Source organism: Camelus bactrianus, chromosome 11, assembly GCF_048773025.1.
Source record: "Camelus bactrianus isolate YW-2024 breed Bactrian camel chromosome 11, ASM4877302v1, whole genome shotgun sequence".
NCBI lineage: Eukaryota > Metazoa > Chordata > Mammalia > Artiodactyla > Camelidae > Camelus > Camelus bactrianus.
The window spans coordinates 12,941,312-12,954,880 of record NC_133549.1 but is presented as its reverse complement, the minus strand read 5'-3'; the positions used below and the strand labels follow the sequence as shown (position 1 = coordinate 12,954,880).

The following is a 13,569-nucleotide window of genomic DNA, read 5'->3' as shown; positions in this document are numbered from 1 at the left end:
GGACCCAGTTGTTTATCTATTTTATATATAGTAGTGTAGAGCTGCAAATCCCAATTCATTGCTGTGTTTTTCCTCAGGATCAAGCCATTAAGTTGTTATCTAATCTCAAAACAATGTAATTAGACAATCTCTAATATTCTATCAGTTTTGTTACCACCTGTTCAAGGCATTTACTTGATTCTCATCTCTTGGGGCCAAGAAGATGACAGATGGTCACAAAGGGGAAGACTGAAACGCAGAAACTGGCAACGTGCTAGGAGTCGTACGAAAAATCAAAAACAGAAGGATTAGAGTGGGCAGACCCCTCGTCTCCCCTTCCCGCCTGGAAAACACTCTTTTTTCTGATTGTTTAAGCGCCCTCCAGAACAGGCACCAGGAGCTTCCTAACGACTTCCCATGAAGGGAGATTCTTTAACGAGGCTCTGCAAGCTTGTTCGGCAGCCAGTGTTCGCACAAAGGTGAAAGGCTATCGGCTCAGCCCCGCCCCTGCGCCCGGCAACGCGGCCCGCTGGCCCACTGCCTGCGGCTGGTTTTCTGTGCCATCTCAGGGTTTATTTTCAGTTCTTCTGTAACGTATACACAGAATGATGTTTTCTTGTCAGTAAAGCGCTTTCTTTTGGCTAGGCAAGAATTAATCCATACGTCGCCGTTCTTAGAAGAATTAGGAAAAGTAAATTACACCGGGTGTGTAAACAGCCTTAAGTCAGGAGCCGCTAAGAGCCCAGCAGCACCGCCTCCTGGGAGCGTGAGCATCTGTGCCCCCAGGAGGGCTGGTCAGTGGAGGCTTCCGGTGGACAGAGCAGTGGGTACCCAGCTCCAGCCGCGTTTCAGAGTTCCTCCCCAGACGATGTGCCCCTCGAGTCCACAGGCCACGCTTCCTAAGTGGCTCTGAGCTACACCCACCCCCATGCAGGGGGGCCAGGGGGCCATCACACAGACCTCACCCTGGTCCTGGGGGCAACTTCACTCTCTCCAGGTGGGCTAGCTTTCCTCCCTGAGGATGTTAACACATGGAAGGCTTGCCGTGAAAATTTAAGGGGACGCTGGATCCCAGGGTTGTGCAGATGTGGTGTCACATTTGCACAGTCCTGACATGGTAGTGCCTCCTTAATTTCTGAACTCCAGGTGCCTCACCTGTCTCTGCTAGTCCAGGCCCTGCCCCCCAAGCTTTGAAAAGGGTGGGAAGGTCCAAAAAACGAGAAGACAAGCCACAGACTGGGAGAAAATATTTGCAAAATATATCTAATAAAGGACTGGTATCCAAAATCTATAAAGAACTCTTAAAAATTCAACAATAAGAAAACAAACCAACCCTATTGAAAATGGGCAAGAGTTCTGCACAGGCACCTCACCAAAAGAAAGACACAGGGTATCTTTTTAAATAAGCATGTGAAGAGGTGCTCCACATTGTGTGTCATCAGGGAAATGCAAATCAAAACAAGGAGCTAATCACTACACACCGATTAAAATGGCCAAAATCCAAAACACTGAAAACACCAAATGCTGGTGAGGATGTGGAGCGACAGGAAGTCTCATTGTTGGTAGTGGGAACGCAAAATGGAGCGGACACTTTGGAAGACAGTGCGGCAGTTCCTAACCAAACTAAACATACTCTTATCACACAACCTAGCAGTTGTGCTCCTTGGTGTTTACCCAGAGAAGCTGAAAACATGTATCCACACAACCTGCACACAGATATTTGGAGCAGCTTTACTCATAACCTCTGAAACTTGGAAGCAACCAAGATGTCCTTCAGTAGGTGAAGGGATAAGCTGTGGTACAGCCGTAAAATGGTATATTATTCAGCACTGAAAAGAAATTAGCTACCAAGCTGTGAAAAGACATGGAGGAATCTTCAGTGCACAGTAGTAAGTGAAAGCAGCCGATCTGAAAGGTCATATACTGCATGATTCCAACTACATGGCATTCTGAAAAAGGCACAGCTAGAAATAGATTAAAAGGTAAGTGGTTGCGTTAGAATGGCCATCCTTAAAAAGTCCACAAATGATAAATGCTGGAGAGGATGTGGAGAAAAGGGAACCCTCCTACACTGCTGGGGGAATGTAGTTTGCAGCCACTATGGAGAACAGTATTGAGATTCCTCAAGAAACTAAGAGCTACCGTATTATCCATCAGTCCCACTCCAGGGCATGTATCTGGAGAAGACTATAATTTGAAAAGATGCATGCACCCCAATGTTCATAGCAGCACTATTTACAACAGCCAAGACAGAGAAGCAACCTAATTGTCCATTGACAGATGTCTGGATAAAGAAGTTGTGATATATTTCTACAATGGAGTACTACTCAGCCATAAAAAAGAATAAAATAATGCCATTTGCAGCAACATGGATGGACCTAGAGATTGTCATTCTAGGTGAAGTAAGTCAGACAGAGGAAGAAAAATACCATATGATATCACTCATATGTGGAATCTAAAAAAAAAAAATAGACACAAATGAACTTATTTACAAAATAGAAACAGACTCACAGATGTAGAAAACAAACTTATGGTTACCATGGGGGAAATGGGGTAGGAAGGGATAAAATGGGAGTTCAGGATTTGCAGATGCTAACTACTGTATATAAAATAAATAAACAACAAGTTCATACTATATAGCACAGGGAACTATATTCAATATCTTGTAGTAGCCTATAATGAAAAAGAATATGAAAAGGAATATATGTATGTGTGTGTATGGCTGAAACATGCTGCTGTACTCCAGAAATTGACACAACACTGTAAACTGACTATACTTTAATTTATATAAAAAAAAGATAAATGGTTGCCAGGAATTAGGCAAAGAACTGATTTTTTTTTTAACAGACTACTTCTTAGAGCAGTTTTAGGTTCACAGCAAAATTGAGCACAAAGTGGAGAGAGTTCTCATGTACCCCCTACCCCCACGTATTTCAGAATCCTGAAGAAATGAGACAGTTGTTACAATCGATGAATGTCCGTTAACACATCATCACCACCCAAAGTCCGCAGTTTACATCTGGGTTTATTCTTGGGGTTGTACATTCTATGGGTTCGGACAAAGCCTCAGAAGACTTTTAGGGCAGTGAAACTATTGTGTATTATGCTGCAATGGTGGAGTCATATCATTACACACCTGTCCAAACCCCCCTTGGAAGCTCCTTTCAAGGTCAGTTCTTCCCCAGGCTCAAGAAAGTCAGCTGTGTGTTACAGATTTTTCCAAGAGCTTCAGCTCACGGAAAGCCCTCCTCTTACCGTGTTCAGGAGCCAGTTTCTAAATAGCACCCATGGCCAAGACAAGTAACAGATTGTCAAAGGCAAGAGGAAACAGCGATGGAGCCAAAGACAGCAGAGAAATCTTACTTGATGTGTCTTACTCTTAAAAATCTCATAGGAAGCAAATAATTTGGGAAATAATTGACACAGATACTCACGTGCATGTGCACACAATGTAAAATAAAACCCTGATTTTTTTTAACAAAAATCATCTTATTTTTTTAAAAAAGAAATTAATTCTCCAGGAATGTGAAAATTAATGATTTGCCCTACGAACGCTTTTAGAAAATCCATTCTTCTTGAATGTCGCTGGGAGCTGACGTGTGATGACGTTTATCCTTTCCTCAATGAAGAATTTCGTGGAAAACTCAAACGTATCATCTTTTTCTATCAGTCGCTTCCCACTTTGTAAAAATAGCTTTTCTGTTGAAAGAATGCCATGTAAAACGGGCTCCGGCACCGTCTGAGCTACCACACTGCCTCTCAGAGGGCTTGGCCTGGGCCCCGTGACCCCTTTCCTTCTGAGTCCCTCTTTGGCACGGGGATGTCTACCCCATGCCTGCCTCGCCACTGTTTTTTTGGAAGCAGGTGACTTGCCTGGTCTCAGTTTCGCAGCTGGAGAGGATGAATCATGCCTCAAGTCTTACCCACATGTGATTTAGACGGTACTTAGATGAGATTTTGGAGTTGGGATGGATGCTGGGATAGATTAAGACTTTGGGGCTGTTGGGATGGGGTGAATTTATTTTTCACGTAAGAAGGACAGGAATTTGGGGGTCCAGGGGATGGAGTGCTACAAACTGAAGTGCGTCGCCCACTGAATTCAGAATGTCACAGAATGTGACCGTATTTGGAAATAGGGCCTTTAAAGAGGTAATTACTGGACTCATGTGGGTGGGCCCTAACCCAGCAGGACTGGCGTCCTTATAAAGAGAGGAGGTGAGGACACCCACGTGCAGAGGGGACACCATTCGAGGGCAGAGCGAGGAGGCAGCGTCTGCCGGCCCAAGAGAGAACCCTGGGAAGAAACCAGCCCTGCCTGCACTTTGGTCTTGGGCTTCTGGGCTTCAGGACTGCGAGGAAGGAGACGTCTGCTGTTTACGCCCCCCTGCGGGGCTGCTTCGTCGCAGCCCCTCCCCTCCTCTCACGCTGCTGGCTCCGCAGCATTTGTCTGATGTGCCATCGGGATCAGCCCGCGCCCTTCAGAGACTCTTTCTGGACTAAGTGAGGGATGGACGTGGTCTCCCTGCACCGCCTGCGCGGGGCGGGCGCTCCCTGTGTGAGAATCTCTGCCCTGTGGGTGACGGCCTTGGCTTCTGACCTCCTGCCGGGCTCCTGGACTCTCACGGAGACACGCGGGGGAAGGGGAGAGGGACAGCTGGGCAGGAATTTCAGCAGGAGTGTTGTCAGAAGGGATCAGAGAATGAGGAGGACACTCAAGGAAGACACAGGAACCAACCTGAAGGGGCCCCGACTGGCGACGCCTGGGGCAGCTTGTGAATGAAAACAGATCCTGGCAGTAAGGTGTGACAGCCTCCTGCCAGACAGCAGACCGCGGGCCCCTGCTGATGCCGGCCAGCGCGTGGAGCCGTGGGGAGCCTGAGGAACAAACCTAGTGCCCGAGTGTCTTCTCACCATTAGAAAAAGTGCAACTACAGAGTGGGAAAACCTGGCAGACGCCACGCTGGTCAAGAGACAAAAATAAACAGCAGCTGTGGGACAAGCTGGCAGTCTGGTGTCCCCGACAGGAGGCATGGGAACCGTGGGGTAGGTGTTCCCTGACGTCCGTGCCCAGGACCAACGCCTGACTTCCCGAGGGAGCCTGAAACAAGGCCAGACTGAGGGACATTCTAAGACATGAGAACTACACATGTTTCTAAAGAACGTTATTGGTAACTTGAATGGAGTCTGAAGATTAAACGGTAGTAACGTTCCAGGGTGAACCTCCTGACTTTGATGGTTGAATTGTGGTCGTGTAGGAGAAGGCCCTTGTTTGTAGGAAATACACAGTATTCGGGGGCATTGGGGAATCGGGTTGGCAACTCACACACGAGTGGTTCAGGAAAAAAATTATTTGTCCTGTACTTACAATCTTTCCATAAACTTGAGGTTGTCACAAAACGTACATTTGTCTGATGTTAAGACAGGTTTTTTCAGTGATGCCAACAAGCCCATGAGAAGATGCTCAGCGTCATTAGCCATCAGGCAGATGCAGAGGGAAACCAAAGTGCGGTCCCACTTCACGCCCCCAGGATGACTACTGCCCCCCCCCCCCCGCCAAAGAAACAGAAAAGGAACAATGTTGGCGAGGATGTGGAAGAACTTGAACCCCTGAACACGGCTGGTGAAATTTCCAGATAGGCAGACCCAAAGGGACAGAGCAGATGGATGGTTGCCAGGCTTCGGGGCAGGGGCAGAGACCTGCTTAGCGGCACGCTTTCATTTCAGAGTGATTGAAGCGTGTTGGAACAAGGTCGAGGTGGTGTTTGCACAACGTGAGTGGGTTGAATGCCACTGATTGTTCACTTTAAAGTGGTTAATTTGTTTATTGAAGATTTATTTGCAATGTGTTAGTTTCAGGTGTACAGCAAAGTGATTGGTCTAGAGATTATCATATTAAGTGAAGTTAAGTCAGACGGAAAAAGATAAATACCATATGATATCATTTTTATGTGGAATCTGGGGGAAAAATGATACAAGTGAACTTATTTACAAAGCAGAAAGAGACTCACAGATATAGAAAACAAACTGGTTACCTAAGGGGTGGGGGGAGGGATAAATTAGGAGCTTGGGATTAACACATACATGCTACTATATATAAAATAGATAAAATGGTTAATATATGAATTTCATCTCAACAATCTTTTTTTTAATTCAAGCATTTTGATGTAAGTGTTGTATTTTTTTAAAAAAAAGAGGAAGTGGTAAGATAGAACGCAGTGGCCAGCAGCAGGAGTCTTTAGAAACAGTATTGCCTATAACCGGTCCCAGAGGCTGGACCCACTGCGTCCTAACTGGACAGCTCGCTCTGTGCGTACACCGCTGTCCCCCAGCAGGGCACAGAGAGCCGTGGCACCGAAGTCCACAGCAGAGGGGATAAGCCCTCCGCAGGGGAGGCAGCGCATCTAGATGCACGGCAGCCACTGGTCTGCTTGACGCTGGAGGATGCCCCCAGCCCTACAGGATGGTCGAATAACTGGATGGGGTGAAAAGGGGTCTCGCTGGGAGGGGTGCATGAACTCATTCTCTTCCATCAAGCACATGACCCACTAAATTTGTGCTGACATCTTTGACTGCATACTGTGTGACGTACGGTGTATGCAGTTGAGATAACTTGCAGAACAAGCCGGTCTGTATCATTATCTCTGTAGACAGATGTTTCCCCGAGAGCAGGCTCCACAATTTGCCAAACGCAATGGCCAACAGCCTCATTTGCCGGGAGGGGTACTGTTCAGTGGTGGAGCGTGTGCTCAGCATGCACGAGTTCTTGGGTTCAATCCCCAGTCCTTCCGTTAAATAAGTAAATATATAAACCTAATTACCTTCTCCCCGCCAAAGAGACTGCGCTCTCCATAGAAACTACACAGTGGTTTGGTGTCCGGGGACTCAACAGCTCGGCTGTCACTTCACTCTGCCAGGTTTCACTTGATGAAGCCTCAGGCACAGTCCCAGCAGCTTTGTGCCTCTGGCTCCACAAAGAATAATTTACTGGTTCTGTTGGCACTGGAGTCTTTTTCCTTCAAATCTGAAAAGCAAAGGAGAACGCCACAGATGAGTGTGGGGTCCCCTTCCTCCGTCCCCTCACCCCTAGCCCGCCCGCCATGCTGGTCTGAGCCCAGGCGCTACCTGGCCCAGATGCTCCCCCCAGCCCCCCATCCCTTCCAGGACCAGGACTTCTACTGCCCCTTCAAGTCATCAGTTTATGTCCCCATCCTCTAGGTGAGCCCACGCTCACTTCTAGGCTCCTTCCCTCCTCCCTTTAGAAGTTGGTGGGGGCGGGGCGCGCTCACGATGGAGAACCTGTGTGCCTCCTCGGCGTATCAGGTCAGGAACCCCATGGGCCCCACAACTGGGGCCAACCAGCCGTCAAGGTCCTGTGCCATTTGGAAAACTAGTGGCTTGAAAACAGAGAACAAGTGGGTTTTGAGAGCAGTGTTCACTAAGTGCAAAGAAACAGGTGAATAGACCCCGAAGGGCTTGCTAATAGCAGAGGGAAAAAACAGGGGAGGAGACGAGGGTAAAACTACACAGAAGCCTCACGACTCTGGGGGCGAGGGGAGCGTCCAGATGCAACAGATGACCCTGACAGGGAGAAACGCGCCCGCGGGAAAGGGCAGGTGCGCGCAGCGGGGCGGGGAAAGGTGCTGAGCGCGACCTCAACCCAGGCCTCACGTGGAGCCACAGCGTCGCCCCATTCCTGTCTGGCCTCTGTCTTTGCTCCAGGTCCCCTGGGATCCCAGGGGTTGGATGCTGTAGGGCAGGACGCTGGGGACCCGGGAGGGAGCCCATTGTCCCCAAGCCAGCCTTTCTGGAGGAGGGAGGTGGCAGGGTTGCTTGTCTCTGTGAAGAACCCCCTGCTTTAAAGCCATCAATCCAATCATCTCTTCTAAACATCTTGTGGTCGGAATGGGTTTTTCCTGCTCTGTGTAAGAGTCACGGGCGTCAGCGTGTTAACCGTAGTTCTCTCAGCGCAAATGCGTTATGATCCGTCTTCGTTTTCTTTGTTGTAACTTTCTCCAGCTTCATGTTTTTCTGCGATGGACATACCTTTTCATAATAAGGAAAAAATCATCTGAACTGTTTCTGGCTGGCAGAGGTCTGGCTGGAGCAGGGACAGAAAGGGGGAGAGGGGAGGGCAGTGTGCAGGGTGGGGGTGGCCTGTGGCCTCCAGGTGTTCCCCTCGGCTCTTTCTGCCTTTGGTTCACTGTGTCCCCTGTGGTCGGATGGGCGAGCCGGGTGTGCAGAGACAGCTGCTGAGCGCCGGGACGGGGCACCGAGGGAGCCGGGCGGTCTGGAGGGCACCTGGTGTCTGCCGCACCTGGTGACCCCTCTCTGGTTGTGCTTCCAGGTGAGCCTCAAAGCAGGAGCCCCGAGTCAGCCTCTCATCTGACAGCTGCCACCTGCCACCCCCGGACTGCCCCCTGCCCGGACCTGTGACCGCGCTGCCTCTCGCAGGTGAGAAAGTGAGGTGTGCTGTGCCAGGGCAGGTTCTCTGGAGAGCAGGTGCTCTGCCCTCAGCACGTAGGGGGGCTGGGGAGAGGCTGGGCCATCGGGGTCCCTGATGTGTGGCCAGATCCTCCCCCCAGCACTTCCTTCCAGCAGTGGTCACCATCCCCCATGTAGCCTGTCTTACAAGGCACCCTTCCTCTCGTCCCCCCAGGGGAGTGGATGTGCCCTGTCTTGGGGCAGCAGTGGGTGGAGAACCAAGCCACCTCGGGAAATCAGGTTGTGTGCACCCCCCAGGAAAAGAGGCGTTCCTCAGGGAGGCACCCTGGCTCAGCAGCGGGCTGTGACAGTGTGGGGAGGGGGCCAACCAGTGCGCCCGCCCACCTGCCCCCTGCAGCCTAAGCTGCCTGGTCCCTTCAGGCCCAGTGGGCTGCCTCTTGGGCATTCCCCAGAGAGACAGGCTGCCGTACACCCCCAGCCAGCCCTTACCAGGGGCTTGTGGAGACAAGTCGTGCAGGGAGGGTGGCTGAAAAGGCACAGTAACATCCACACATCCAGAAATTCTAAGCACTGTGTCCCAAGTCACGGCAGATCAGAGCACTGGAGACTGCCCTGCCCCCGACTCTGGGCTGAGCGAGATATACACCACAGCGTGCAGCCCATCAGAACCCCCAGGAAAGCCGTCCATGTGAGTGGACCCTGTGTGCCCAGGAGAAGGACATCTGGCCACGGTGGTGACAGGGCCTGTCCCCTGAGTAGCTGGCACATTTTCCCTTCTGCCTCATCTTCTAAAAGCCAAGGGCCAAGTGAGTGGTCCACCATCTCATTCCATCCCCACTGCCTCCCACTCCCACTTCCCTCTTGGGTTGATGTGGGTGTCCACACACACGCGCGCACCTGGAGAGAGACATGTATCGGTCCACGTGGAGGTGTGGTGTCTGGATGGTCTTGAAAGGGCAGAGATGTTACTCATCTGGGATCTAAGAGGTGCCTTTAGCTCCGTTCAACAAAAGCCATTTCCTTCTCCAGTACCAGTACCTCCCTGGGTTACCTTGCCTACCGGGCGGGGTGGGGGTGGCCCCTCCCTGCCGTCTCAGGCCTAAGTTAGGCTGGGTTAGGATCACCCAAGGGGTGAGTCTGTCCTGGGAGAGGGATGGACCGAGGGTGTGGGGGATCCCTCTTCCGGCCCTGAAGGTCCCACTAGGCCAAGGAGGGTGACAGAGATCAGGGAAGTGTTTCCTTCTGCTTCCACTAACGAACTCTGCAAAATTAAGTTACTTCACCTCCATGAGAATTTTAAAAATGAGAAAGTTGGACCTGGACCCCTGAGCTCCTTTCTCATAGTGACTTCTGGTGATTCAGAGCCTTGCTGGTCGGCGGACAGCAGCAACTGGGAGCTTGTTGGAAACGCAGAATCTTGTAAATAAAATTTGATATAGCTCCCAGTACAGTGGAACATGATTCATCTGTGAGAGGGAATGAAGCACTGATACTTGCTGCTGAATCTTGAAAAGTTTCTGCCGAGTGACAGCAGTCACACACAAAAGAGAACACTGTGTGTATCGCTTGACGTGAAGTGTCCAGAAGAGGCAGATCCATAGACGGGAAGCACGTTAGGAGTTTCACCTCTCTGGGACGGATGGAAAATTCTGCAGTTAATCGTGGCAGCTGCACAACCTTATGCATGTACACAAAGCACTGAAATGTCTGCTTTAAAATGATGAATGTTATGGTATGTTAATTACATAGCAGCAGCAGCAGTCCCACCCCTGGGCAGATACCGGAGGAAACTCTAATTTAAAAAGATACAAGCACCCCCATGTTCCCAGCAGCACTGTTTACAACAGCCAAGACAGGGAAGCAACCTGAATGACCTGAATGTCCATCCACAGATGACCAGATAAAGATGTGGTATATATGCGCAATGGAATACTACTCATCCATAAAAAAGAATAAAATAAAGCCATTTGTAGCAACATGGTTGGACCTGCAGATGATCATACTAAGTGAAGCAAGTCAAACAAAGACAAATATCATATAATATCACTTATATGTGGAATCTTAAAAAATGACACAAATGAACATATTTGCAAAACAAACAACTCACAGACATAGAAAACAAATTTATGGTTACCAAGGGGACAAGGTGGGGGGAATAAATTGGGCATTTGAGATTAGCAGATACACACTACTGTATATAAAACAGATAAACAACAAAGTCCTACTGTACAGCACAGGGAACTATATGCAATACCTTGTAACAGCCTATAATGAAAAAGAATATGAAAAGATATATGTATAACTGAATCACTATGCTGTACACCAGAAACTAACAACATTGTAAGTCAACTATACTTCAATTAAAAAAAATACATATCAGATCCAAATTTTCAATAAGTTGCAATTTCTTCCAACACCCTTTTAGGAAAAAAAAGAAAGTTTTATTTTTTTCAAACACTGCCTGTGGACAAATGAAGTTGCCATCACTCCTCATCCAGGCCAGCAAGTTAGTGTGTTTGTCAGAAAGCCCAGGGAGTGGCCTGCCCTCCGCAGGCCTGGCCAAGCCTCCCACACCTCCCTGTGCGCTGGTGAAAACCATTGTCACCGTGTGACCCACCCCCGGCTCTCGGGCTGAAGTGGTGGGCCCCCTCCAGGCCCTTCCTCATTAGCTGGGGTAACTCTTGTCTATGGCGCATGCTTTCTTGTGGGACAGTCAGCATCACAGTGGGCCTCAGGCATGATCACACGTCGGGGTAGGGAGAATTTCTTCCCCCTTCTAGAAAAACAAATCCGTGCTTGGGATAGGGGTGTGTACGTGTGTGTGTGTGTGTGTTCTTGCTTAAAAACAAACTCCCAGCATAAAAGTATGTCAACTTTATGGAATGACAGCAAATTCGAATTAATAACCCAGCAAGCCCATTTGGGGGAAACTTGCGTTTCGCACTACAGATGGCTAGGGGGCGCCGTATTTTCCACAGACAGTAGAAAGAACCTCTAACTGGGCTTCGAAGCTTTGAGTTTGGGTTCTGGGTCCACGAAATTTGGCTACGGGACCTTTGGCCCTCGGCTTAGCTGCTCTGTGGTTTGCACTTTCTTTACGTACAAAACAAAACTCAGTGTATTTTGTAAGGTTTGCAACTTTCAGGGCTGCTAGAAGAATGAGTAAACCAGGGTGTATGAAAATGATTTATTGCGAACAAAGCACAGTACAGATGCCAAGGTCTCATTATGGTCGTGGGGGCAGGAAAGTAACTCTGGGACCCCCTGTCACCTTCTGCTCCCTCTCACCAGCGCTGGGAAGTCTTACAAACAAAAGCCCAACACCCTGCTCCCATCACTGTGATGAAGCGTCCTTTCTTACCCCAGGAGGGTCGGCTCCCGCTGCTCCCCAGCCTGGACAGAGATGCTGCAGGAACGGGGAGGGGGTGGGAGCTGAGGGGGGGGTCTCTGTCTTACTTTTGGAAAAGCAGCTCTTCCAACCCCTGAACTTGGGTCGTTTCAGGGGCAGCGGAATGAAAGAAGGCATGTCCAGTAGCAGCACCACGAGCATCTCCCAGGCCAGGAGGGCCGTGGAGCAGCTGAAGATGGAGGCCTGCATGGACAGGGTGAAGGTAAGCAAGCCAGCCTGGCCCCCCAACCAGCACGCAGCTCAGATCATTCCTCCCCTTTGCCCAGCGGTCTTGTGAGAGTCACCCTCTAGAGCACCCGGCCAACCCTGGCAGCTGTAACATTTGCAGACGCCTGTTTGGTCCGGAGTTCTGAGTGTGCCCAAGGATTCGGGTGATGCAGAATACACAGTGTGCATGGATTCCGTCAGGAGTTGCCAAAAATAGACTGATACTCATCTCAGCTCTGTTTGGCACCATTGTCAGGCCGATGAGCGAGAGAGTTTAACCCTGAGATCCAGCTTCGTTTTCCCGCCTGATTCAGTGACTTTGAGGTTGGACCAGTGTCGGATGTTTTGATGGGGGCTGTCGGAGTGAAGTACCGAACCCTGCACCGTGCGTGTCGGATGCGCCTTTAGGGAAAGGGAGGAAGGCTGGCAGCCGTGTTCATTTCGCTGGTGAGTGTACGTCTCTTCACGCTGGGAGAGCTGACACGAGATGAAGCCACCTCTCCTCCAGATGCCACTGAGAAGCGAGGGGGAGGCCGGGTGAAGTGTGTGGCTCTGGGGTGCAGCTGAGGCTCATTGACTGTAATAGATCTGACAGCAGGACACGTGAGTCCAGTGTGTCTGCGGTCCTTGGGGACCAGGGTACCCAGGCATCTGGGATTCAAATAAGACAGACTCCCTGGGGCAGTGGGTGACACCAAAAGCCTTCTGTGGGCAGAGGGAGCAGCCCTCCCTCCCCGAGGCTCCCCCTGCCGAGAGCTCTGGCCGGGGAGCGCCAGCTCATGTCTCCATCAGGAAAGCTATCCCCTTTCCCAGGGCTTTGAGTCCAAGCTCTCCAAGGCGGCAGTAAACATGCACAAAGTGGCACGTGTGTACAAAGCAAGACGGAAATGCAGGATGGCCCGCGCTGGGTGTAAGCGGACCGGCTGCATCGTGCGCACACTGAGACCGACTGCAAATCGGACGCCAGTCCCTGATCACTGGGCCAGAGGAGGGGCCAGAAACGGAACTGTCCTGAAAGGGGGGGGGGGGAGTGGGTCTGAGGCTGAGCGTTGCAGACAGTCAGCACTCTAGTGGTTCAAAGACAGGACAGACATCTGCTGAGAAGACGTGGGGAGATTCACTGTTTAGACAAACATCCCTGAGCACCTGCTCTGCCCTCAGCGCGGTCCTGGGGTGGAAACCCAAGTGGGACATTCCTGCAGTGTTGCTCAGAGAAGTCGCCTGGGGGTCGTGAGCTGGGAGCTGGTGATGAGGGGGCACTGAGGAGAAGGGAAGGCTGGTGTGAGCTAGCCTGGCTCATTTTGAGCCTTTGAACGTGACAGAGGAGCTGCAGGTTGTCCCGGGAAGGTGCCGGGTATGCAGGTACAGGTCGTGAAAGGGACTGGGGGTGCAGCCGAGGCGATGAGGTGAACTAAGGTGAGCAGGAGATGAAGCTGTCAGAGGCCAGGAGGCAGCGGGAGCCGCGGGGATCCCAGCAGAGGCAGCGAGGGGAAGAAAGCGGGTGTGGTGTGGACAGGGCCCGGGCGCCTGGA

General features: G+C 50.6%; 1 protein-coding gene across 1 annotated transcript in view; it reads left to right on the top strand.

Moving 5' to 3' along the window:
* The window catches only part of GNG4 (G protein subunit gamma 4), a 45,044-nt gene that overhangs the window by 13,439 nt on the left and 18,036 nt on the right, over positions 1–13,569 (top strand). Inside the window, exons 2-3 of the mRNA XM_074373249.1 lie at positions 8,324–8,430; positions 11,924–12,032. Of these exons, the coding sequence (XP_074229350.1) occupies positions 11,934–12,032 (99 nt within the window). The 5' untranslated portion in view covers positions 8,324–8,430; positions 11,924–11,933. The remainder of the gene's footprint in view (positions 1–8,323; positions 8,431–11,923; positions 12,033–13,569) is intronic.